Source organism: Octopus bimaculoides, chromosome 8 (assembly GCF_046866305.1).
Source record: "Octopus bimaculoides isolate indiv1 chromosome 8, ASM4686630v1, whole genome shotgun sequence".
In the NCBI taxonomy this organism is placed as follows: domain Eukaryota; kingdom Metazoa; phylum Mollusca; class Cephalopoda; order Octopoda; family Octopodidae; genus Octopus; species Octopus bimaculoides.
The window spans coordinates 99,025,932-99,052,970 of NC_142935.1; the positions used below are offsets into that span (position 1 = coordinate 99,025,932).

Genomic DNA, 27,039 nt, shown 5'->3' on the forward strand with positions numbered 1-27,039 from the left:
ATACCATTCTCTTTCTATCCTTTAATTGCAGACACCATACAATAGCAATGCTGTCATTGTAACATTATTAGGTGACGAGACATTTCTCTCTTCCGCTGCCATGGAAACAGAGAGCCATCCCATTCTCAACATTGGTTTACATCCATGTAAAAGTGATTCCGTTCAGCAGTGTGAAATTATTTCCTGAAAAACTTCAGGAAACAGAAGAAACAAAGCAGACTTTTTCTTTCATTTTCATCATAAACATTCTTTCTTTTACACATATTTAAGAGGACTTACTATTTCCCTTCCTCTTTAATAAATCTATTGGGTTTTGATTAAAAAGAAAAGTCTCCTTTGTAAATGGTTTGCCCTTGTTCCTTTACATACAATGTTAAATGAAGTAGTTCCTCACTGACTGGGGCCACAGGGATTAAATCAAACACTAGATTCTACTTTATTTCATAGCATTTCAGCTTTTTGCTGGGAAATGCTTTTTAAGTTGCAGTTACTTTGTTATTTTTACATTTGCACTTTTGAGGAGGAAAAAAAAAGAAGTTACTAACAATCAATATCCTTTTCACCTTACAAAGCAGGTGAAATAAGAGGCCTTTACTGAAAAACAAAAAGAAAACCCAGCTATGGTCCAGCAACAGAAAAGTGGCCTCGCTATAAAACAATGCCTCTATATATTTGATTAAATGATCTGTAGTTTAGTTTTTTTTTTTACAGTAAACTACAGATTTCATTTCATTCTAATTTTATCTAAAAACTTTTTAAAATATTAATTCTAATAATTGATGCAGTTACTTGTTCAAATTTTTTCCAAAGTTTGTAACTGATGCAATTTGTTTTTGGTGCCAACATTAAGAGCAACTGGATTTGGCGGTTGCTAGAAACAAATTTTGACCCCATTTGAAATCGGCTTTAGCATTTATGGTCAATGATTTCACTACAACCAATCTCTATTCTGTATGCCTTGTCAAACCGGCCCATGGAAACATTCCAGCCGTTTGGGTTAAAAATATTGTTCTAAATACAGTTGTATATTTAAGAGATGAGGAATTATTTACATTTGATGGATATTTTGTCATCTTGTTTGTTCAATATTAACTGCGAAAATGCTGAACACAGTATTACGTGGCTGACAAAAGTTTTCATACTGTTAGATCTGAGTTTCTGAGGTTGTTCCAACTTAAATGTTTCTTGTAATTTTTAGTAAGGTTTGATAAGAACCTGAATCCCCAGACATGTTAATACTGCTTGAATGAGTGCATATAGATCAAACTAATGTATGGTGTATTGTTGCAGAAGAGGAATTTGATATTAGGAAGGGCATCTGTCTAGAAAAAATGCCACAACAGACAATTGAAGTGTCTGGCCAACTCCGTGCCAAAGTCTCCAACCCATGCCAGCATAGCAAACGGATATTAAATGAGCATGTTGGACGAAACCTGCAAAAATGCCCCAAAACCCAGACATTACAAGAAGAAAATGATAAATTAAGAAACGCTCTTTATTAGCAACAAAACTATTCATTTGAAAACTAACATTTATGAAAATAATTTTGGAATTCAGTGATTTATTGAACTTATTTCTCCAATTTTGCAATACCAATCACTCCACAGGCAAGTCTTCTCCCGGCGTTTCCAGTCGTCTTGCTATCTTTATGACCGCCAAGACCCAAGTCGTCAACGTCTTCATGGACCTGGAGAAATAAATGAAAAACCAAACAGTCAGCATTTAGATTACTCTGTTAAATGTGATACTCATTCACATTGCTTTCAATTAATTCTACTCAAGAGGGTTATCAACAATCATCATCGTTTAACGTCCACTTTCCATGCTGGCATGGGTTGGACGGTTTGGCTGAAGACTGGCAAGCCAAGGCTCCAGCCTGATCTGGATGCCCTTCCTAACACCAAACCACTCCAAGAGTGTAGTGGGTGCTTTTTTACGTGCCACCAGCACGGGAGCCAATCCGGCAGTAACTAACTTTTGTACCCGTCAGCAGATATTTGAATACCAATGACGCAATGTATTTTCAGTAAAAACAGGAAGGTTTGTTATCCCATTTCTTTTGACCGATGTTACTGAAAATACTTTGAATGGCACCCTGAAGATCTCCCCCTCTTTTTATCAAAATACTCTTCTTCCTCACTGGATAAAAATTCACACACTTCTACATCTCCATCTCATTCATCCTAAGACAAACCACCGTTCTCTTCCTTTTTCTTTTATATTTTTGAAAAAATCTTCAAGTATAAAATCCTTGAAAGTCAGAATTACAAGTAATTACAAAAATCTCAATCATATTCAGGTTGGAACGGTTGTGTCTCGTAGCTTTGAAATTTTGATGATGTGATTATTTTTAGAATGACATTGCAGGGTAGGTATGAAAGGCCGGATCCTGGCAAGCTTTATTGCTGAAGGTTTAAGTGAGGTTTTGTAAAATTGTCAGTGAACTTACCACCAAGGTTCTTCCAACGATGCAGTTTGGTCCATTCAAGCTTATTACAGCATCTTCTATATTCACCTTTGCTACATTCTGAGCAGACTCAACATTACCAAGGTCACCAACATGCCTGAGAAGAAGAAGAACATTTTTTCATTCAGAAAGAATCATCTAGACCAGTGGTTCCCACTGGTGGTCTGCAAAGGTAGTACTGGGCAGGCGGGAGGGGTCTGAACTAAATTCAGAATGTTGAGTATGTTACAGAAATGGCTTTTGTAATTCAATGCCGTTTCAGTTATAGACACTGAGTTTATTTTGGTGTAGCAAACTTTCAGCAACGTCAGTGAATGTATCACTCACCGTCTGCTATATATTGGAGATGGCAGATTTAATCTGGGTATGTGACTACCGGGTATATGTCATTGGACAAGCTGTAATAAGGGTAAATGTGTCTGACATTGCTGGGACGGTTGTCTCGTTTTAATATAGTGTTTTTAAATGTGCCTATGAACAGATTTCCTCTCAGACAAAAAACAGCATCATGCCTATCAAAGATGTATCTATGGAAAGAATGATATAGAAGATGCTTATAAAGATACACAACTATACTAATCTGGTTTCTATGGCACACAGCAAATAAGTTAACTCACTCATCTGTTGCAGGTAGTTGGTTTTTACTTTTCTTTAGAAGCTAACTCATTACTGTCAGCCAACGGAACACAGGGTTTAGAGAGACATGGCTGCTTACAACAAGAGTGAGAGATAGGAAAGCTTTTACTGTTGAGAGTTCAATGTTGAGGCCATTAATATAACAGAGCAGCAGTAATTGAGATTAAAGCAGTGGTCATCTATTGCTGTGAATTGGACAGCTGCAGGTGAAAGGATTCAATTTTAAAACTATACCCACCCAGTCACCCACTACTGCCAAAATTTTTGAAAACATCTGTAATCGAAGCATGAAGTATAAGCTGATGCACATTTTACATATTAAGAACATACAGAGTGTGTCGGCTAAATTTGACAGTCTGCTTAAAAAGGAAAAGAAAATACCCCAGCCAAAAATAAAAAGTATTTAAAAACAAATGAACAAGGTTATGGCTGAGAGATAAGTTTAGTCAAAGTAGCTTCCTTCCTTCAGTTTCCACCACAACCTCAACACAGCTCGCAAAGCTGGCATTCCTCATTGTGTTTCTCAGAAGATATTTGTACACGTTCATCTTGGCCACTAGCTTGGCCTTGGTATTGCAGAAAGAACGGCTGACACCTCTCGGCGGACGCATAGCTCGCTGCTGTTATTCGGAAAGGATCAATGGGCCACGCTTTCGCAGTCCGTATTCATACTGAAAATCGAGATCAAGCGAGCTTTTGCCCTCAACCACGCCCCACACACGTAGTAATCCATGGGATTACAAAAGCAGGAAGAGGGTGAGAAGGCCAGAAAATTGAGGGGGCTGATGAAATTCTGACAATCACTTCTAAAATCTTTCTGGAGCTATGGCAAGGAATCAAATCTTGCTGCCACACATATGACCTCCCAGTAGCAACCCTCTCCAATCAGGGATTGACCACAGTCTCCAGTTGCTTCACATAGCTGTCTGAATTGAGCCCAAGGCCCTGTTCAAAGATGTTGGGCAGCATGACCATCTTCACTGGAGACACCAAAAGACTAATCGCAGTTCGTGTGTCATCATGATACAGGTAACTCCCCTAATATTCAGATGGCTTCCTGTCCTCCATCTCCACTAACTTCCCAACAACAACTAATTCTTGTGCTCTCCAATGCTGTTCACCAAAACATCAAGCTGTTCCTGAATAAAGATATCTGACCTCATCCAGCTCTACAATAGTTATGGAGCAGCACACATTCGGTGTTTAAAAAAAAACTCTAAAAAATATTTACCTAGTTTCTTTAGTAGGACCACCATGTTCTTTACCCTCTGGGTTGAAATGTGCACCAGCACTCACACATCCTGTATTTCAAAGAAAATTAGATTAGATTAGGTTTTTAAAATCAACTGTCCATTATTAACCCTACAAAGTCAACTCCTATGGAATTTGAACTCAAAATGTAAAGAGAGAGAGAGCCCTAAATACTAATACCATTCTCATGTAATGGTTCTTCTGCCATTTGGCACTTTGGACCCACAACTGATATTTTAAGCCCCACGTTAATCAATGCCTTGAGAGAAATTCATAGATGGAAATTGTATGGAAGCTCATATGTATGTGAGTGTGTGTGACATTGGTTCCCTTCATTTAACGTCTATTTCCCATACTGGCATGGGTTGGCTGGTTTGACCAGGGGCTGGCAAGCCAAAGAGCCGCACCAGGCTCCAGTTGTCTATGTTGGTTTTGTTTGACACATCAAAAGAACCATTTGAGCATGGCCGATGCCAGTGCCACCTGACTGGCTCCTGTGCCGGTGGTATGTTAAAACCACTCACTACACTCTCAGAGTGGTTGGCATTAGGAAGGGCATCCAGCTGCAGAAACCTTACCAGATCAGATTGGAGCCTGGTGCAACCTCCTGGCTCACCAGTTCTCAGTCAAACTGTCCAACCCATACCAGCATGGAAAGCAGACGTCAAATGATGATGATCTGGATGCCCTTTCTCTACAGAGTGTACTGGGTGCTTTTTACATGGCCTTTTAAACAAATGACCACCAGCCGTTTGACATGCTATTTACCATCTTAATTGAACAGGAAGGGTGACTGGCTGAAGAACACGATCTCAGCTATTGATTTCTAATATACTTTGTCTAACCCATGCATGCATAGAAATTATCATCATCATCATCATCATCGTTTAACATCCGCTTTCCATGCTGGCATGGGTTGGACAGTTTGACTGGGGTCTGGGAAGCCAGGAGGCTGCACCAGGCCCCCAAACTGATCTGGCAGTGATTCTACAGCTGGATGCCCTTCCTAACGCCAACCACTCAGAGTGTAGTGGGTGCTTTTTACATGCCACTAGCACGGGGCTCACAACTACAATTTCCATTTGGTTTTGATGTACTTGGACTCAATAGGTCTCCTCAAGCATGGCATGTCACCCTATGATCCAAGGTATTTTTGAGTGGGTTGGTTATGCGACACTGGTGTACGTTACAGCTGTGGACTCACTTTATTTGCCGAGTCTTTTGTCATTACCTCTGTGAGGCCCAACGTTCGAAGGTCACGCTTCACCACATGGACTAAAACTGAACAATAATGACATATGACTGAAACATAGTTAATTAGTTTCTTGATTAACATTTATTTTGTTAACATACACCTCACTACCAGATATTTACTAGAATTTTAAAAAAACAGTTACACCTGTTTCACATTGGGGGGGGGGGGGTCTCTTCACATTCTCAGTACTACTTCAAAGACAGGGAAAACTCTAAAGGAGAGAGAAAGAGTTCCTTACCATTAGTATTGTCTCCAAATTCATGAATATGGAACCCATGCTTGCCATCGGGCATTCCTGAAATCTCTCCTGTAACCTTCACAGGTCCATTACTGCACTGAAAAGACAATTCAGGTCCTCAGCTTTTGAAAACATTACAAATGCACACACACATGTTACAATAACAAAATGGAGGAAGAAGTTTACTCTTGTACATTTATATACCACATAAAATTTATTTAATTTATATAATGTATAAATTCTGCATGTATAATACACAGGATGGATGCCAGTCAGAATTTCACTTGCTCACTAAACCCCACAACCAAACTTATTGAATCAGCCATGGAAGTGGTTGAGTATTCCATAGACACCATTAATGCTAGAATCAGAATGATAGAGTGAGACAAGAACTGGATCTTTGAATTCCAGAAACCAGCCATCCAACAGGCTTCCAGTTTCCACAGTTTCCAATTTTGCTGTCAAGCCATGGAATGCATTTGAACCTGGGACATTGTGATTAAGCAAATTTGTTAAGCATCTGACTACAGCACATCTATATAACATGCAATCATGACCAGGTCATCCTTCCTTCCTTTAACCGACTCCATAAAACAGGGGTCAATGGTTTTCAGCTGGTGCAACAGAAACTGTACGGCATGTCTGGACAAGATCATATTTTAGCCATTATTTGATGCCAAAACAGAAGGATCAAAACAAACTTTGGGAGTGGAATCTGCAGTTGGAAACCTTGAATAGTTTTAAGATTTGGAATTGAATATTCCATCTTTCCACCACACAAAATGGAATTGTTCTATGCTATACTTTTCTTTCATTTATAAAAAAGTTAACGATGCTTTGTCTGGATTTCACAATCCACATCCTGAGGAAATATTGTCAATGCATGACCAACGCCGGCCAGAATGGAAAACGGACGTCGATGACGAGCGATGTACAAAAGGTTTGAAGAAACAAGACCCTCTTGCTACAACTTACAAACAAAACCCTTGACAGCATTAGATGTCTTGTGAGATATTGCTTTATCTGTTAACCTGTGTTGATGCTTATGTGGAGGGACCTGTGGAAGAGATAAAGCCAGGAAGACATGGGACAAGGTAGTGAAGCACGATCTTCGAATGTGGGAGCCACATGAAGGCAATGAGAAATGACTGTGACAGGAGCCAATCTGTGGCCCTGGCAACGATCACGCTCGGATGTGCTTTTAACGGTCCACTGGCACTAGTGTCAGTCAGGCAGTACTGTCGTGCGTAGAAAATCCAACATTTTGGACACATCCTCCAGGAAGGGAGATTTATGTCCTACATTATAAATTGCAAATAAGAAAATGGAGTACTAAAGAGAGAGAGAGAGAGAGAGAGAGAGGATGAAGGGTTGCTGAAATAATATCTGAGAAGAACAAATCCATTTTAGGGAAGCAGAGACTCTAGTATTTGATTGGTGTTTGGTTCTAGGTTCAAATCAGACAGAAGTCAAATTTTGCCTTTTCTCTTTCCATGGTCAAGGAAACAAAGAATAACTAAACACACTGCATGACCTTTTGTCTGGGGTTCCATTGTGTCTACTTATTCACCATTCTGGAGAATTAAACTAAAACAATAAACAAGCATTGATATTGTGTGTGTCCCCCCCCCCCCCATTCATATGGGACGTTATTTTCCTTTTCATCTCAGAATGCGAGTTATTGTAGCAACCGCAATAAACAATATGTATTGTTACATGTAAAACAATAGTTCAAATGTTCTAATAATAATAATTATTATTATTATTATAATAATTATTATTATTATTATGAAGGCAGCGAGCTGGCAGAACTGTTAGCACGCCGGGCGAAATGCTTAGCAGTGTTTCGTCTGTCTTAAAGTTCTGAGTTCAAATTCCGCCAAGGTTGACTTTGCCTTTCATCCTTTCGGGGTCGATAAATTAAGTACCACTTGCGTAATGGGGTTGATGTAATCGACTGGCCCCTTCCCCTAAAATTTCAGGCCTTGTGCCTACAGCAGAAAGGATTATTACCATTATTCCTCCCATCACTATTCCAACACCAGTTCCTGCATCTCGGTTCTACTTGTACGAACCATGGTGGACAACTGTATTTAGATTATCAGGAAATTTAAATGAAAACCATGTCTAAACAAACTAGCAGTGGACAAAAAAAAAAGAAAAAAGGAAAGGAATTGTTGTTTTCGTTTTCCAGCTTCTAGAATGGTTTACCTATTCTGTGTGCAGGATTATAAGTAATTATGTCCAATATAAAGTAGGAAAAAGACGATGATGATGTACATAAACAAGCGTCAATTGAAAAGAGAAAAGACCAAAGAAACATGTTATTCTTGTCCGATTTACAAAAATATTTTATGTAACTGATTAGTAAAATTAATTAAACCGAGTTAATTTTATGATATATTTTAGTCAATCAGTAGAGATTTCTTGTAGACATTCAGACGTTCTATACATGTGGTAAAAACGATATTTTATGAGATAACAGAGGGAACCTGTGATTAATTAAGATTAAATTGAATTACTGTTCTGAATATCTTTTATCAATAAAATAACACCATAATTTTACAAGTATTCGAAGAGTCCAGTCTGTCGTTTCTATGATGTCTCTTCAGTTTAAGAACATATTTTTCTTATTCAATGTTTAAAATATTCTTAATTGCCCAAGTTTCAGAACGGGAAAGTGGTACGAACGGTCACCACGACAGTTTAAGTAGTCGGAGCTATGACTAAAATTATATGGATTAAACAAACGGACCACAAATTCTGAAATATTATATAAGCACACAATTTTGTGTGCTTAAAAAGCTGAAGTAGTTATAAGGTTTACTTTTTACGACAAAACACTAATAAATATGGCACTATCACGCTATTAGATGTCAGAAGTGAAAGTAGTCGCTGTCTGTCTGCCTGTCTGCCTGCATGCCTGTTGCTGCTCTGTCAGCCTGCTTGCCTGTCTGCCTGCATGCCTGCTGCTGGCCTGTCTGCCTGCTTGCCTGCTGAGCTATCTGTGTGTCCGTCTGTCTGTCTGTCTGCTGGTTTGAGTTGATACTTTGGCTTACTTACTGATATCTATCTACTATGTATCTATCTATCAATTATTAGAAAACACAAATTTAATATAAAAACATATTTCCTGAAATTGCAAATTATTTAAAATATAAAAATATAATTTTCAACAGAGAGAATTTATCAAAATAGAAAACAAATGAAGTTTGAAGTTAAGTTTAAAAATAAATGTGATACTTATGCTCCGTAGATACTTATACTCTGTAATGTTTCAAACGCATGGATATAGGTGTCGAATTTGTTCCAATAACTTCTGGAAGATCTCGTCCTTGAATTCGTAACGCCACATGAATTCTATTAGATGTGTTTGCAGCAAATTCCGGGTTGTCCCATTTTCTCTTTTGTTCTGGTTCTTGGCATGTTTCCATAGGCATTCGATGTGATTTGTTGTGGCAAATGTAACCGGATCAACAAAATTTATTGAATGGTTCACGGTTAAATGTCTATATCCTAGCGTGTTTAGTGTATTATATGAACGCCAGAGGTCAGAAATTATTGTTGTTCCTGGTAAAATCCGCTCTTGTATAATTTCTAAAAGGGTATCAGATGATCGATCTTCTACCGCAACTAAAAAACATCTTCTCGTATCTCTTTCTAACGCACCAAACACCCACTGCGTTTTAACCCGATGGCCAACATTATATTTTCTTCTAACAAACGCACTTTCATCTATCTCTACTATTCGGTTTGGTCCGCCTAACTTAATATTTTGCGCAATATAATACTCTGCACATACATCACGGCAGTAATTCCTCCAATCTGTTACAGCTACATTTGCTATACGACATTCCTGGCCTAAATTCTTAGCTAAATCTCCCTTAGCCCAATAATATAATATATCTATAATCTGCTCGCTTTTCAGTTTGCTATTATCTAGAAATGTTCCCTTTCTAATGGAAATCAGTTTTCTACAAGGCCTTCCACATGACCATATCATGCCATCGGACAAATTGTTTTTGGCCACTTCCCTCATGCTAGCTCCACAAGAGGGACATATTTTTTCAGTATTTAACAATCCGTATGTCTTGAGCCAGTGAATACTAGCTGCTGTTGTTGCGGTGGCGATGGCAATGTCGCGGTGATTAATTCCATTTGCACTGGGATATGTAGAAGTCATCGTGAAAAACCTGCAACTAATTTGTTCTCGTGTAGATTTCAATTTGAATTACGCGCGCTTTTGGGTGTTCGTTGGTGGGTATGATGGGTAATTCTTGTAGAATTCTTAATTCTTGTAGAATTCCGTAGAATTCCGTAGAATTTAAACAAGCGAAGGTAAGGTGGACGAGAATTTAAACAAATGAAGTTCAGTTTAAAGTTTATAAATAAATATATTTCATTCCATGTTCAGTTAAAACTTTATGAATAAATGTATTTTTGCATTATTCATTATTGTTTTTTAAAAATAAATCACATATACCCATCATACCCACCCAAAAGCGCGCGTAATTCAAATTGAAATCTACACGAGAACAAATTAGTTGCAGGTTTTTCACGATGACTTCTACATATCCCAGTGCAAATGGAATTAATCACCGCGACATTGCCATCGCCACCGCAACAACAGCAGCTAGTATTCACTGGCTCAAGACATACGGATTGTTAAATACTGAAAAAATATGTCCCTCTTGTGGAGCTAGCATGAGGGAAGTGGCCAAAAACAATTTGTCCGATGGCATGATATGGTCATGTGGAAGGCCTTGTAGAAAACTGATTTCCATTAGAAAGGGAACATTTCTAGATAATAGCAAACTGAAAAGCGAGCAGATTATAGATATATTATATTATTGGGCTAAGGGAGATTTAGCTAAGAATTTAGGCCAGGAATGTCGTATAGCAAATGTAGCTGTAACAGATTGGAGGAATTACTGCCGTGATGTATGTGCAGAGTATTATATTGCGCAAAATATTAAGTTAGGCGGACCAAACCGAATAGTAGAGATAGATGAAAGTGCGTTTGTTAGAAGAAAATATAATGTTGGCCATCGGGTTAAAACGCAGTGGGTGTTTGGTGCGTTAGAAAGAGATACGAGAAGATGTTTTTTAGTTGCGGTAGAAGATCGATCATCTGATACCCTTTTAGAAATTATACAAGAGCGGATTTTACCAGGAACAACAATAATTTCTGACCTCTGGCGTTCATATAATACACTAAACACGCTAGGATATAGACATTTAACCGTGAACCATTCAATAAATTTTGTTGATCCGGTTACATTTGCCACAACAAATCACATCGAATGCCTATGGAAACATGCCAAGAACCAGAACAAAAGAGAAAATGGGACAACCCGGAATTTGCTGCAAACACATCTAATAGAATTCATGTGGCGTTACGAATTCAAGGACGAGATCTTCCAGAAGTTATTGGAACAAATTCGACACCTATATCCATGCGTTTGAAACATTACAGAGTATAAGTATCTACGGAGCATAAGTATCACATTTATTTTTAAACTTAACTTCAAACTTCATTTGTTTTCTATTTTGATAAATTCTCTCTGTTGAAAATTATATTTTTATATTTTAAATAATTTGCAATTTCAGGAAATATGTTTTTATATTAAATTTGTGTTTTCTAATAATTGATAGATAGATACATAGTAGATAGATATCAGTAAGTAAGCCAAAGTATCAACTCAAACCAGCAGACAGACAGACAGACGGACACACAGATAGCTCAGCAGGCAAGCAGGCAGACAGGCCAGCAGCAGGCATGCAGGCAGACAGGCAAGCAGGCTGACAGACCAGCAACAGGCATGCATGCAGACAGGCAGACAGACAGCGACTACTTTCACTTCTGACATCTAATAGCGTGATAGTGCCATAAATATGAGTATCACTCGTGACTAAAGTAAGGGAGTCAGGGCAAGACGGCAGAACTAGGTCGAACCAACAACACGTGGGGGAAACATTGAATCAAGCTTAACACTACATGGTTTGATGGAACGGATCTAATTAAAATTATCTAAAAGGTGTTCAAAGTGGGCCAATGTCGAATTTAACCTATTTAGGAAAATAACGATATAGCTTTTATGAGAGGTCACTCGACCTGCTAGAAAAAAAACAGCTAAATCATTTGCAAAACCTACCCAACTGCTTAAAAATGGAATACTGAGGAAGAAACAAAATTTAAACTGGATTAATTATAATTAGTAATGTTGCTTAAAGAGTAAGATGTTTATGAAAGTAAGATTTCATATCAATTTTATGAAGAAACGATTATTTCTGTTTTGCAAAGACAGTAAATTGAAAATTTTATTTCAAACCCTTTGGTTGGTGATTAATTACTGCGGCTTTTTTTTTTTTTTTTCAACAAAAACAACAATATTTAACAAAAACATCTTTAAATGACTGTCTGCCAAGCAAATGGGAAGCAGTAATTGAAGTAGATGGTGAATACGCTCCGGAATAATCAATGTTTCGGAATTAGTACATGATGTCGGTCATGAGGCAGTGTGTGACTGCTCACTCATGACGCCATAGACTTTTACCGAAAGATTGCCAAGATGTTGTTACATGTTATTGTTTTTGTTGAATAAAATTTGTTGAAAAAAAGCCGCAATAATTATGCACCAACCCAATATATATTTCGTTATTGCCCAAAGGGGGCTAAACAGAGGGGACAAACAAGGACAGACAAAGTCGACCTCGGCGGAATTTGAACTCAGAACGTAACGGCAGACGAAATACGGCTAAGCATTTCGCCCGGCGTGCTAACGATTCTGCCAGCTCGCCGCCCAATATATTAACCCTAAACACCGGGTGTGCAGATTCTTTACTTTCGCATATATAATATATATGCTAATTACATGTTAAGGTCACAGAAAAGTATATCAGTAACTAAAACACTTCCAATGCATATCGGATAATTATAATACACTGAACTGATATTACTAACGGCATTTGACCCCTGTACCTGCCTTGGGCATAAGTAGCACAGCCAAGGGAGACTTCCTACATGTGGGGGGGGGGGGGACTACGAAAGAACTGTGACATTGAGAGGAGGGTCCTGGACTTTGTCACCCACCAGATCAGGTTCTACAAACACAGAAAGAGGACTTCCTCGGGGTAGATACAAATAGATAAGTAATGTGACAGACATAACAGATGTTAAAAGGAAGAAAAAACGGGTTTTATACGGAAGTGAAATTAATGCCGTTTATTTTTGAATGCGTAGGGGTAATGATAGTTAAGAAATTTCGCAGTTGTTTAGAATTGTCCATTATTGTTTAGCTCTAATAAGTAAATTGATTACAACCACGCCCATCCACTTAGAATTACATTATCTGATGTTAAGGCAGAATGAGTTTTAAGGGAGATTTAGCTAGTATTTCTAGCAGGTCATGCAGTTAAAATTACATCAATGTAATATAGAGACAAACCGAAAATGAAAAATATGTGCAGTTTCGATCCTTGGGCAAAGTTATCAGCGACTTACAAATAATGTCCTTGAGAAAAGATTTTAACACCATACAACCGTATTTCGACTGATCTAGAATTTTTTTAATGAGTTTGTAAATAAAATACAGTTAGAAATTCATAGACGAGAAAAAAAAGCGAAAAGCGAGATTTTTATTTTAATGTTAAATAAATTACGTCGGTAATTTTACTGCAAATGTTGTATAAACGTTCTACATTTGCAATAAGATCGAACATTTTATATACATATACATGCACACACACCACATTATATATATATATATAAACAGGCCCTAATCAAGCACCTATTGAACTGTAAAACCGAGACTTGAAACGGTTAAAACGAAATCTAGGCAATTTAAATGCTTTTATATAAGAAACAGGGTGTATAATACACATGCACATACATATATATATGCCTGTGTATGTGTATGTGTATATATATATATATACACAGAGGCATATATATGTATACAGGGTTGGCCAAGTCACCAGGCAGTAAACCATAACCCATTTAATTCCAAGATTAAAATGAAAAAATTATTTTGAGACTTCGCTAATAAATAGACAAATGCTGAAAATACAAAACAAAAAATAGAAAACGGTGATTTTAACTCAAAGCATTCAATTATTAAACATTCATAATTGGAATGAATAAATAAAAAGTGAATATTAAGTATTTATGGGTTTGATTTACTGTCAGGTGACTTTTGGCCAACCCTGTATATACACACACACACACACAGATATGATTCTACATGTGTATAATTTTTACATATTATACACCTTATTTCTTACATAAAAGCAGAAACTAAATATATTTAAATTGCTTAGATTTTGTTTTAACCGTTTCAAGTCTCGGTTTAACAGTTCATTAGGTGCTTGATTAGGGCCCGCGTGTATATATAGATAAATATACATAATAGAGTTGGAAGAGTTATTATATAAGATAAAGAAAGAGTAAAATTAAGGATATATGGAACCTAATAAGTGAAATTAAAACATTTGTTGTTATTAAGTTTACCTCTTGTTTGAAGAATATTTTGCCGGAAACAGAGTCGGAACATCCCAGAACACAAACAGCCTGCATCATGAAGGAGAGATGAGAAGAAACTTGGGACGAAATTACCAGAAACTCAACCTTTTACAACACTGGCCGACAGACAGACAGACCTGCGCACTGAACACTTGAATACGTCTAGTAGTAGTAGTAGTAGTAGTAGATCGTTATTAATGGAGGAAAAGTACCTTAACCCTCTTACTACCTTCTTTCTTTCTTTCTCTCTCTCACCCTTCTCTCTTTATCTCTCTGTATCTCTCTTTCCCGCCCGTTTATCTCTATCCTTTTTCTCGCTGTTGCTCTCTCTCCTATGTATTGTGTACGTATGTAGTGTATATTGTGTATGTGTGCGTATGTAGTGTATATGTGCGTATGTAGTGTATATTGTGTATGTGTGAACGTATGTAGTGTATATTGTGTATGTGTGTGCGTATGTAGTGTATATGTGCGTATGTAGTGTATATTGTGTATGTGTGTGCGTATGTAGTGTATATTGTGTATGTGTGTGCGTATGTAACGTATATTTTCCCTCGTTTTTAGTTGTTTCTTCCGCTTGTTTTTTCTCTTTTTATTTCCCTCCTATTTTATCCTTCATTGACCATTTAATTTTCACGCATTTTTCCCTTCTCTGCGTATTTTGTCGATCCTTCTCTCTCTCTCTCCGGCGTCAATTTTCGGTGTTTTTTTATGAATATATATATGTAGTTTTATCTTTTGTTTCATTCATTGGACTCCTGCCATGCTGGGGCACCACATTGAAGAATTATTAGTCGAGTGAATCGACTACAGTACTTTTTTTATTTTTTTAAATAAACCCCTTTATTTATTCTATAGGTTTCCTTTGCCAAACCGCTAATTTTCGGGGGCGTAAACACACCAGCACCGGTTGTCAAACGGTGGTCAGGTACAAACACACATACATCTATCCTCATCCCAGAGGCAGTGGCCTCACCGGGTAACTTTCTCTCTTTCACCCCACCCCCCCTTTCTCTCTTTCACCCCACCCCCCCCCCCCTTTCTCTCTTTCACCCCACCCCCCCTTTCTCTCTCTCTCTCTCTCTCTCTCTCTCTCTCTCCTTCTCCCTCTTTCTCTCACGCACACATACAGACGTATACACACACACTAAAGGCATGCTAATCAGTAATGATCAAAATAAAGTTGTTCTACAATTATAAACACGCTCGTGTACATTCAGATATGGAAGCATCTTCGCTGCGGTGACAAATCACTCATTTAGTTGTATATATTTTAATTGTTTATTCATTCGTTTCGTCTCATTCGATCCCCTGACCCCAATGTTTGTTTTGTCTGTTCTCGTATCGTCCCCTCTTTTTCTCAACCTCGTGGTTAATAAAGAAATTGACTGCCTTGGAAGAGAAAAATCATCCTGTAGGCAACGCGTATATAAAAAACACAATGGGCACTGAGCCATGAATGATGTCACAGAACTGTGAACACGTGTTTCTGCGTCGTTACGCTTCATCAGTCATTTATTCTTTCATTTGTTTCAGTCATTTTGGTTGCGGCCATGCTGGGGCACCGCCTTCTATCGTATTTATTCTATCGGTCTCTCTTGCCGAACCATTAAGTTACGGGGACGTAAACACACCAGCATCGGTTGTCAAGCGATGGTGAGAAACAAACACACACACACACACACACACACACACACACATGTATATCTATACGACAGGCTTCTTTCAGTTTCCGTCTACCAAATCCACTCACTAGGCTTTGGTCGGCCCGAGGATATAGTAGAAGATATTTCGCCTAGGTGTCACGCAGTGGGACTGAACCCGGAACCATGTGGTTATATATATAAATTTAATATATACTGACTGCTCTATAATTTAGAATGTGCTTCTTTTTTCGGATTTATGCTTTTACAGACGATATACATACATACATGCATGCATACATACATACATACATACATACATACATACATACATACATACATTCAGACAGACAGACAGACAGACAGACAGATAGATAGATAGATAGATAGATAGATAGATAGATGTGACAATTATTCGGTAGCCATGATAAAACTCCGAGTTTCGGATGTCGGGGCGGAAACCCGCGCCGGCATCTCGTCAGTTGTCGGGCCATCGAAAAAAATGCTTTGAAAATGATGGCCCGGTAACTGAAGAGATGCCGGCGCGGGTTTCCTGAATTCGCTCAACTGTGTGAGAAATCAAAGCACAATCATCAGAAAACAGAAAGTCACGCAGGATCTCTTCCTTGGTCTTTTTCTTTGGTCTGAAACTTTGCCCTTTCAGGTTTCACAGACCTTCTTCTGGGCGAAACTGGAATTTTACACCCTCATGGTAATCCCTGAAAGCTTGTTGGTGCATCATTGAGAAGAATACGGAAAACAGTACAGGGGCTAAACCACATCCCCGTTGGGTTCCAGTTTGGTTCCAGAGGCAACAGAAGATGCCTCTGAACTATTGGATATCACTGTTGCCATCATTCCTTTATACAGGGATACTGTTAACCTTACCATTTTATCAGGAAGTCCAGTTTCACGATTTACTGCATCAAAGGCCTTGGTCAAGTCGACAAAGACCATGTAGAAGGCAGCGTATATAATCCAAGGCGTACAGTATTATATATCCATCACGGCTGATCTTACCAATCGGTTTCGCACTAGGGGTACAACGGAGTGTTAGGTTTAACAATCCGACTATATAACCCCACGCTCATCAGAGGTAGCTGAAATGGAATGGAATATGGCGACTCTCTCTTCTTAGGATATTCAACAAAGAATATCTTAAATCCATCATATATATATATATATATATATATATATATATATTGAAGTTAAACCAAGTATTGATATTACGAAAGCATTTAGTATGTACGTTTCGGATCTTTACGTAATAATAGGGAATTTATCCCTTTTGTAAGATTTTCTTTAGGTAATTCATTTCAATGTGACTTGATGCCAGTACAAACTAGCCTGTCCCGATTCCATTTTTCGTGACTATGGTAACAAGGATTTGAAGCAGTCTGTTCTATTTGACTCTAGTCTTCTGTGGCGCATGGCTCAGTGGTTACGATATTCGGTTTAAGGTGTCATGGTTCGATTCCTGGTGGCACGTTGTGCCCTTGAGGAAGACTCTTTATTTTACGTTGCTCCAGTGCATGCAAATGGAAAAAAAAGGAGTAGTACCTGTAATTCAAAGTGCCAACCTTGTCACATTCTATTTCACACCGAATCTCCCTGAGAACTACGTTATGGGTACGTGTGTCTGTGGAGTACTCAGCCATTTGCATGTTAATTTGTTAATTTCACGAGTAATCTGTTCCGTTGATCGGATCAATTGGAACAGTCGTCGTTGTAACCGACGGAGAGCCAGCTTTATACATATATATATATATATAGTGAATTAGCGCACGAAGCGACACGAATCGAAGTGGCGCTACGGTTTAGGACGAAGAGGAGGTGGGGGAGTGCGATAATGTGAATAGAGTGATTGTGTCTTTTGTTGACTACAAGATTCGGTTGACCCCATCGGAGAATGTTATCGAGTTCACAGCGCATGGAGGTCGCGTAGGCACGCGGTGGTGGAGGGTGTATGTGGCAGATACGTAGATACGTGTGTGTAGAGGGTTAAAGAGGGGTGGAGGGAGAGAGTTTTATTATCTGCGTTGGAGGAGTGGAGGGTGTTGGCGGTGACGGCAAGTAGGTTATTGACACACACACACACACACATACATACATGTGTGTGTGTGTGTGTGTGTGAACGACTTCCTTTTATCTTTTACTTGTTTCAGGCATTTGACTGCGGCCATGCTGGAGCACCGCCTTTAGTCGAGCAAATCGACCCCAGGACTTATTCTTTTAAAAATTTTGTAAACGTGATTTTTTTGCATCGAAAACCTAGGAATCCGCTGAGAAAAGAAAAAAAAAATTCCGAAAGCTCGGGGGTTTTGGGGCGGGGCTGGGGGGGGTGGGGGAGGTGACTGTCGTCCAGCGTCACCTATAACTGTTCGGAGAGGTTTCTCTTGCCAGAAAATGAACACACTCGTATATACCAACGACAGAATGGTTGATACCAACTACAGAATGGTTGCCTTAATTATAGACCATTATAAAAGTAAACTGCGTAACAGGGAACATTAAGGAATGGTTTCGTTAAAAGATAATCTTTCTCAAAACGGAAGAATAATTAAGCGATCGTCAGACAGGGATGGCCGGAAATGCATCGCTTTGACTCTTTTATACTGGAGGTTTGAAAAAAGGAAACATCCGTCAAACAGTTTACAGAATCTGTGTTTGTTGTAAAAGACTTAAATCGAACAAACAGAAATAAGTTTGCGTTTAATCCCCGTAGAGTTATTTCCCTTAGACCGCATTTTACGATAGTTTCCACCCGCGTGGGTTGCTGTGAAGTGGAAACTGTCACTCATTTAGTTGTGTGCATGTATGTGTGTGTGTGGGTTGGGGGGGGAAGGGATAAGGAATAAGGGTGAGACACTGAGGGAGATAGATAGATAGATAGATAGAGAGAGAGAGAGAGAGGGGGGGGGGAGAGAGAGTCAAGATGTAGGATCCAGAGATGCTCAATGTAGAAAACACTGCGTAGCACTCAAAGGATTTGAACTTAGACTTTGAAATCTTTATCGAGGACCAAGTCCATTGGGTAAAGAATGGCTCTAACAGGAAAGCAGGGGAATAGATATGGAAATAAAGAAAGAAAACCGCTTGGGCTAGAGATATAAAATATACTTGTATACATGTAAAGAGAGGCTGAAAATATTCAGACAGCGAATATTCATGCATAAATAATAGAGATATATATATATTAACAGAGCAGATTTAAATGAAGTACAGAGACACAGGAAATTAAGGGGAGAGGAGCAACACCTTACTTTCTCCCCTTAATTTTCTGTATCTTTGCTCTCTGTGTAATTTTGCGCTGTTAATAATATAAATATTCCTATATTTATACAGGAATATTCATTACCTGAATATTTCCAGTCCTTATTTTTATCTCTGTTTACATGTCTACAAGTATATTTTATATCTCTAACTCAAGCAGTTTTATCTGTTTATTTGCATCATTATCTCTCTTTCTCTCCATCTCTTTCTCTCTCTCTCTCTCTCTCTCTCTCTCTCTCTCTCTCTCTCTCTTTCTCTCTCTCTCTCCCTTCCCCTCTCTCTCTCTGTATGTTAAACACGTTTGTGTTTGTGACTGGAGTACACAAATTGAGAAGAAGAGAATAAGGGAATGAAGAAAAACGAACCAGGCGCAGTTCCCTCCCTTGACTTTCTCAACATTTATCAGTTGCCAAGGCGGCAAACTGGCAGAAACGCTAGCGCGCCGGGCGAAGTGCTTAGCGGTATTTCGTCTGCCGTTACGTTCTGAGTTCAAACTCCGCCGAGGTCGACTTTGCCTTTCATCCTTTCGGGGTCGATAAATTAAGTACCAGTTACGCACTGGGGTCGATGTAATCGACTTAATCCCTTTGTTTGTTCCCTCTGAGGAGACCAAAGTGTACGTGCGCCTCTATATTTTTTTTATATATGCTCACCCAAAATTACAGACGCCCTTGACCTCATTAGTCCGCGCATGCAAAGCTATGTCTTCGAGAATGTAGGTTACAATTATGGCGATTAAATTTAGATAACAATTTGCATCGTTACCCTATCCCACCCCCGAAGTTGTTGCATCAATTTATGGAAGTTTAGCAATTTTACGTTCTTTATGTTTTTTGTCGAAAAAATATTTTTACGAAACTATTACACAAAATGAAAATTATGAGGAAATAAAGTCTGGAGGAGGGGAAAATAATCCGAAACTCCTCAAAGTTTTTTTTACTGTTTTCAATATAATCGTATCTCCACTCACGAAAACGTGTCTCTGCAAAACTTCATTGAAAGTTATGAGGAAACAAAGACGTGGGAGATATCAAACTTGTAGCTATGTAAGCCCAAGTTATGACAATCTCGCCTTTTTAGGGATATATATTTGAGTAAACAACAGAAAAAATAAAATAGATACAAAGTTAGAGCAGAGAGAGAGAAAAGCAGAGAGAGAGAGAGCAGGAGAGACAGGGGGAGAGAAAGCGAGCGAGAGACTTAGCATGCCTAGGAGTTAGGAGATGGAACTCAATTGTAACCAACGTGTGAATATAGTCTTTTCGTAGTCGACCAAATGAAACTATTGTCACACAGAGAAACAACCGATGACAGTCACGCCTTTAGCATTGGTTAGCCTCGATGACTCACTTCTGTTCTGTATCAATCATGGACTATTTTAAGGCGGAAGTTTACCTTAAAAGTCTCCCTTCCGCTTTTTGATATCAATCGAAATCATAAACAAACAGCCAGATAATTGGTTTGTACAAGTTTTGGATTAATCATTCATTAGATCGATCGTCTCTGAAATTCTCATTTCATTTTTCATCACCTTTTAGTTTTTAATGAAGTAAACGTAAATATTTTAGAGAAAAAGGGAAACCGTATGTATATATATATATATATATATATATATATATATATATATATATATATATATATATATATATATATATATTTTCCCTAAAACTATATATTTTTTATATATACTTTATCTATAAGGCTCAATTTAATTTTAATTTTTATAAATTGATATTAATTGAGTTTTTTACCTGTAATTTTGGATTTTGTCCCTAATATATATATATATATATATATATATATATATATATATATATATATATATATATATATATATATATATATATATATATATATATATATGTATGTATATATGGGTACAGGACGTCACCAACAATAGACAATATGAAATATGAAAACAAATGAGTTAAATACGCAAATAAAGAGAGAGAAAAAAAAGACAAGCAATACAAAGAATGACCCTTCATCAGTTGTCGGCTGTCTATCTACTCCCCATTTCGAGCAATCAACGACAATATGAGTTGATTGCTCCTATAAATACCAAAATAAAATTTTGGATTTATGGAGGGTTAAAATTAGGAACAAAACAGCACAGTGAAGACAAACAGGGAAACCGAACGAAATCAAACATGGAGGGGTCGTTAGAACGGAACGGGTGGGGGTGGGGGGAAATAGTGAACGCTGAGAGAAATATTTTCTTTGAAAAGAGAAAAGATAGAAGAGAGAGATAAGAGACATCCAGTCCTTAGAACGTCCGTAGGTCAGTATTTATGTATGTATGTGTCGGTTGAAAGATCACTCGACCTATTTCTGGATGCACAGGCAGAGACAAGTGTCGTCCAGGGTCGGCATGCGATATATCCTCCGTTGTTTATGAAATACAGGTATCAGCAAACTAAGGCAATGACCGGACAGATCTATTTAGGCTGAAATTGAACTCAGAACAGTGAGATATTGAACAAACCTTGACTGTCTGCATCATTCATTCGACAGGAATTATTGATTCCATTTTGATATTGGCATAAATGTTCTTAATTACAGCTTGGCAGAAAAAAAAATGAAGAATAAGATTTTGTGATGTTTATGCATTTCCCAAGATGATCATCAACAAGGAAATAAACTTGTATCAAACGAGAATCGAAACCGGTACCACAAATTCGGGTCAGTGGGAGTTTTAATTGTTTTGTTCCACAGTGTATGCTCATTCAAAGCAGATCAGGTTTCTCTTTTTGTTGTGACTAAAAGAACAAGAAAAAGGTTTGTTGTGACGTTCATGCTATTCTGAAAGCCATATCCGGTTTTACCTCTCTACTACACTACAACTGTCATTAATTCTTCACAGGAAATACTGGCTTCCTTAGAATTGGTCCACAGACAAAATGATAGAGGTTGGCATATCCACTTTTCATTGGTTTCAACTTTTGGCACAACACCAGCAATTTAGGCAAAGTTGACCTCGGCGGAATTTGAACTCAGAACGTAAAGACAGACGAAATACCGCTAAGCATTTGACCTGTCCGGTGTGCTAACGATTTTGCCAGCTCGCCACCTTAACTCTTGCATTTATTGATCACAGAGAAATAGCTGGCAAATTCAAACCCATTGTGTGTTCAATGTAGAATCCAATGGGTCGAAATTAAAAACTAATTACTTACATCCGGCATTTTACCAATTCACCTGCCTCCCACTATCTTCTCTTCGGATAATACCAATTTACTTTCACAAGCCACGAGGCTAAATTTTTAATGGAGAAATAAGAGTCGATTGAATCGCTTCCAATATACTACTTACAGTTATCTTAATAAAGCTAGTCAGGGTTTGAACTCTTTACGCAGATAAATGGAACCGAACGCTGAAAGGCATTTAGTCCCATCCAACCGTATTCAGCCTCGTCTCATTATCTGCCAACTTACCATTCATTCTACGCTTAAAATATTGCAACCGTCTAAGAAATAATTGTCGTCGTTTTAAATTTTTGAAAGCAGTGAATAGTTTTTGGAGAAACAATCTATATTTGCCAATGTTTATATAATCTATACAAACAGCAGAGGTGTAGCAGCACAGTAGTAGTAGTAGTAGTAGTAGTAGTAGTAGTAGTAGTAGTAGTAGTAGTAGTAGTAGTAGTAAAGTATAGCCGTTGGGAGTTCGTTGGCAAAGCACTCTATGGAAAACTAACAATGCATATATATATATATATATATATATATATATATATATATATATATATATATATATACATATACATACACACATATACATACACACATATGCACATATAAACATATTTATATACATATCTACATACATCATATGCATATATATATATATATATATATATATATATATATATATATATACATGTACGTGTAAGTGTGTGTATGTGTGTATGTATGTTTACCATTCACCTATAATTAGCAAACATTTCTCCGCCATCTTATAAATAAATACTTCGACACACAAAACTATTAAAGTGTTTTCTCGTCACTCAAAGCATTGAAGTGTTTCCAAGTATTGTTCATTATGAAAAATGTCTTCAAGCAACTTGGTTCTATATTTCCAATCTGTTTAGAATTTCCAATGAAAGATTATTCAATAGACACTTCTGGGGAGAAGAAATTTAATAAGGAAGCTAAATATTATTTTTAATATTGTACTCTTACGAAAGTGTGGCTAATTTTTCTGCAACATTTAAACTGCATTGAGTTCGCTTTTATTTTTATATTTTAGTTCTGAAAAGCTATTCAGAAAGGAAAGGAGAGAAACGTTATAGTTCCTTCTTTTATGAAACTGTAATTTCTCAAAGAAGATTTTATGGAGTGGCATGGCTCTAGGACGAGATGTTCTCACACTGGCATTGAGATAGTGTTATTCGTATTGGTCAATAGCAATAATATGGCTATTTACTTCCAGTATAGTTATGTCTGAACAATCTTATGAATAACGACGTTCCAGCTGTGGCCATCTTGTTCTTTTCTCGTTGAATATCTAAGTTTACTTTATCCAATGTATCTACCCTTTACTTATTCAAGTCTGAAAGGACTTGAAGGAAATTTGACAGTTATTTCTAGTAGATTGAGTCACAACGTTGGTTCGTCATCTTTTTACTGTCATCGTTGGCAATAGGTACAACATCTTTTGTCCGCATCCGAGTATAGAGATTATGACTTTCGTTGTTCTTCAGTTGAACAAATGGTAACAAATCTGAAGAATTACAAAGGTCGGATCCAGAGAAATAAAAGAAAAGAATCCCTGTACATCCAACAATATGTACGAGATGGTGCTCCATCATGGCCGCAGTCAAGTAAAAGATAAAAGATTAAACTATTTTCTTTTAATCTATTTTCTACACTCTCTCCCTCCCCCTCTCTCTCCCTCCCTCTCTCTCTCTCCCTCCCTCTCTTTCTTCCTCCCTCTCTCTCTCTCTTCCTCTCTCTCTCCTTTCTCTCTCTCATTCCCTCCCTCAATTCCTTACTTGAACCAAATTGATGCAAACACACACACACACACACACACACACACCACACGCATACACACCACACGCACACACACCACACGCACACACACCACACGCACACACACCACACGCACACACACCACACGCACACACACCACACGCACACACACCACACGCACACACACGTATGTATGCAAATGCGTGTGTGTGTGCGTGAGCGTGCATATGTATACATAGACACACCTGTATGTGTGTATGTATGTATGTATGTATGCATGTATGTGCATACATACATGCATACATACACAGTTCTCTAATTCCTCTCACCCACCACCCTGGCGTCCTGTTTTGTACCCCCACCAAAAGAAAATAAAAGAAGAATGTAAGGAAACATTAATCTAAGCAAGACATGACTTCACATCGTAGAACCCGGACTAAATATTGTAAGCATTTTGTTCCGTGTTCTGACAATCTTGCTAATTCACCGCCGCCGCCGCTGTCCACTCTTTCTGTCTTTCTAAACCTTTATTTTAGAACTTTAATAACGGTTTCAACTTTTGACACAAAACTACGAAATCATGGAGATTTGATTTTATCGGTTCAGTACTTCACTGGTACTTAATTTATAGACCTTGGAGGGATGAAAGCAAAGTTGACCTCGGCAGGATTCGAACACCGAACGCATTATTAGAATACAGTTTATAAAGTTAAAACCTGTTCAGTTATAGTCAAGGAATGCATTAGATGTTTTAAAAGTATTTAGTTCACTATTTTACTGTTTAAACTAAAATTCAACCAAATTAGACTTACCATATTTAGTTATAAAATCGCCGAAAGTCCTGGAAACGTTTGTGTTTCTCAGAGTGGAATTTTACCTGGTTTGGCATAAATTGCAAGTTTGCTTTGATACCAAAGGTAGCTCTGCAACATTTAAAAACGCTGAGCATCATTCAAAATTCTTCAAGCATGTGTAATCCTCGCTTGTAATACCTTTTCATAATGCCAACATCGAGGAAGTTCTTTTGTTTTTTTGCAGATGCAAAGTCATTAGATCAAAGACAGAAATAACTTGACAATTCGCCGTCTTTGGGAATTAATCTCCTTGTAAAAGAGAATTAATCTCCTTGTGAAATCTTCTAACAGTTGTCGTTACCTTATCATCTTTCTCTGTTGAGAAAATCCCAATCTTCAGAGAAATACGAACGAGTACTTAAAACCACGACGGAATGTTAAGTTCCCGAACACAAAGATCGTCACAGGGAACCCGAAACATTCGGTTAGCTTATTGTGATCGCTGAAAGTATTTGGTTGTTTAAAGTTGTTGATTGCTGAAAAGGAGAACAATTCATTAAAATGAATGGCAGTTAAGTCATTTTTCTCATTTAACTTGTTTGAGTAATTGGACTGCGGCCATGCTGGGCCACCGTCATTAAAGGGTTTATTTTTAAGTCTGGTTATTTTTAACCGGTGGTGGTGAGACAAACACACATACACGTACGACAGGCGTCCACACAGTTTCCTTCTACCAAATTCACTCACAAGGCACCGGGTGACACGGGTCTATAGTAGAGGACACTTTCCCAAGATGTCACTCGATGAGACTGAACTCAAAAGCTCGTGGATGTCAAGCGGGTTTCTTAACCACACAGCTCGTCAAGTTTGTAACGAAATCACTTCCACAAATAAAAATGAAAGAGTACAAATGAAACAATTATTGCCATTGAATTTATAAACTGAGATTATATTTTCATTCTTTGTAACGGGATTATGATGTTGTTTTGTAGAACGTGAGCTAAGTCGGTTAAAACCAGAAGCTAAGTTCCTCTGTCGTCACAAGAATCACTAGTTTCCTTATTCTTAACTGCATCAAATTTTGACAGTTGGAACCGTTATCACAAACTCATTCGCAATTATTATTGGTTTCAAATTTTGGTACAAGGCCAGCAATTTCAAAAGAAAGAGCAAGTCGTTTACATCGACCCCAGTACACAACTGGTACCTATTTTATCGACCTTGAAATGATGAAAGGCAAAGTCGACCTCAGCGGAATTTGAACTCAGAACGTAAAGACAGACGAGACACCGCTAAGCATTTAGTCCGGCGTGCTGACGCTTCGCCTTTAATGGCCTCATTGTCGATATTTTCTTGGAAGGCGAGGAATTAACAGCATTGTTAGAGCGCCGGAAAAGAATGTGAAGGGAGCGAATGGAACGACCCTGATCCTGGTCTAGGGTCAATCAAGAGCGAGCTGAATCAAACAGCACCAGAAATAAGGAGTCAAGGAGGAAGCTCGATATGCTGAAAATCGCAGCCAAATCTCCCTAAAATCTATTATTTTAAACATGGAAAGTATACGTTATATGATGTATACTTATAAAGTGGGAGACTCACGGCTGGAATGCTTTTGCACATAGGTCTGCATAATACAGTTGACGGGAGGCAAAACAACACCAGCATCATCACCCCACCCCCCGGCCACCATCTCCCCCGCCACCATTCCCCCCAGTCTAATAAATACTATTTTCTTGAAATCCTTTAGTTCGTCGCGTTTGGCATACCAGACTTTCATTTGCATGAGAGGACATTGTTAATGATGCTCTTGTTTGTCTTCTCGTAAGGAATATAGTCAGAATAAGGTTTGACGTAAAGAATTTAGTAGCGATGGCAGAAAAATAAATCAACAAAGTTGTCTCGGCTGGAGAAAATCTTTTAATTCACTCTTTATAAACTCCTCCCCACCACTCTTCCCTCCAATTCCATTTAAGAATGAATGGTCTGGT

General features: G+C 38.0%; 1 protein-coding gene across 1 annotated transcript; it reads right to left on the reverse strand.

Moving 5' to 3' along the window:
• Window positions 1-1,477: 1,477 nt before the first annotated feature.
• LOC106868255 (superoxide dismutase [Cu-Zn]) lies at window positions 1,478-14,721 on the reverse strand. The gene is made up of 5 exons (XM_014913431.3): window positions 14,357-14,721; window positions 5,848-5,944; window positions 4,335-4,404; window positions 2,450-2,564; window positions 1,478-1,687 (listed from the first exon to the last, which is right to left on the reverse strand). The coding sequence occupies exons 1-5, from the start codon at window positions 14,423-14,425 to the stop codon at window positions 1,571-1,573; spliced, it is 468 nt and encodes a 155-aa protein (XP_014768917.1). The 5' UTR covers window positions 14,426-14,721; the 3' UTR covers window positions 1,478-1,570.
• Window positions 14,722-27,039: the final 12,318 nt, after the last annotated feature.

Coding starts and splice junctions, on each gene's coding strand:
- LOC106868255 (XM_014913431.3), bottom strand. CDS start 14,425: ATGATGCAGGCTGTTTGTGTTCTGGGATGTTCCGACTCTGTTTCCGGC. Junction 5,945..14,356: donor AAATATTCTTCAAACAAGAG/GTAAACTTAATA, acceptor TTGTCTTTTCAG/TGCAGTAATGGACCTGTGAA. Junction 2,565..4,334: donor GGTCCTACTAAAGAAACTAG/GTAAATATTTTT, acceptor TCTTCTTCTCAG/GCATGTTGGTGACCTTGGTA.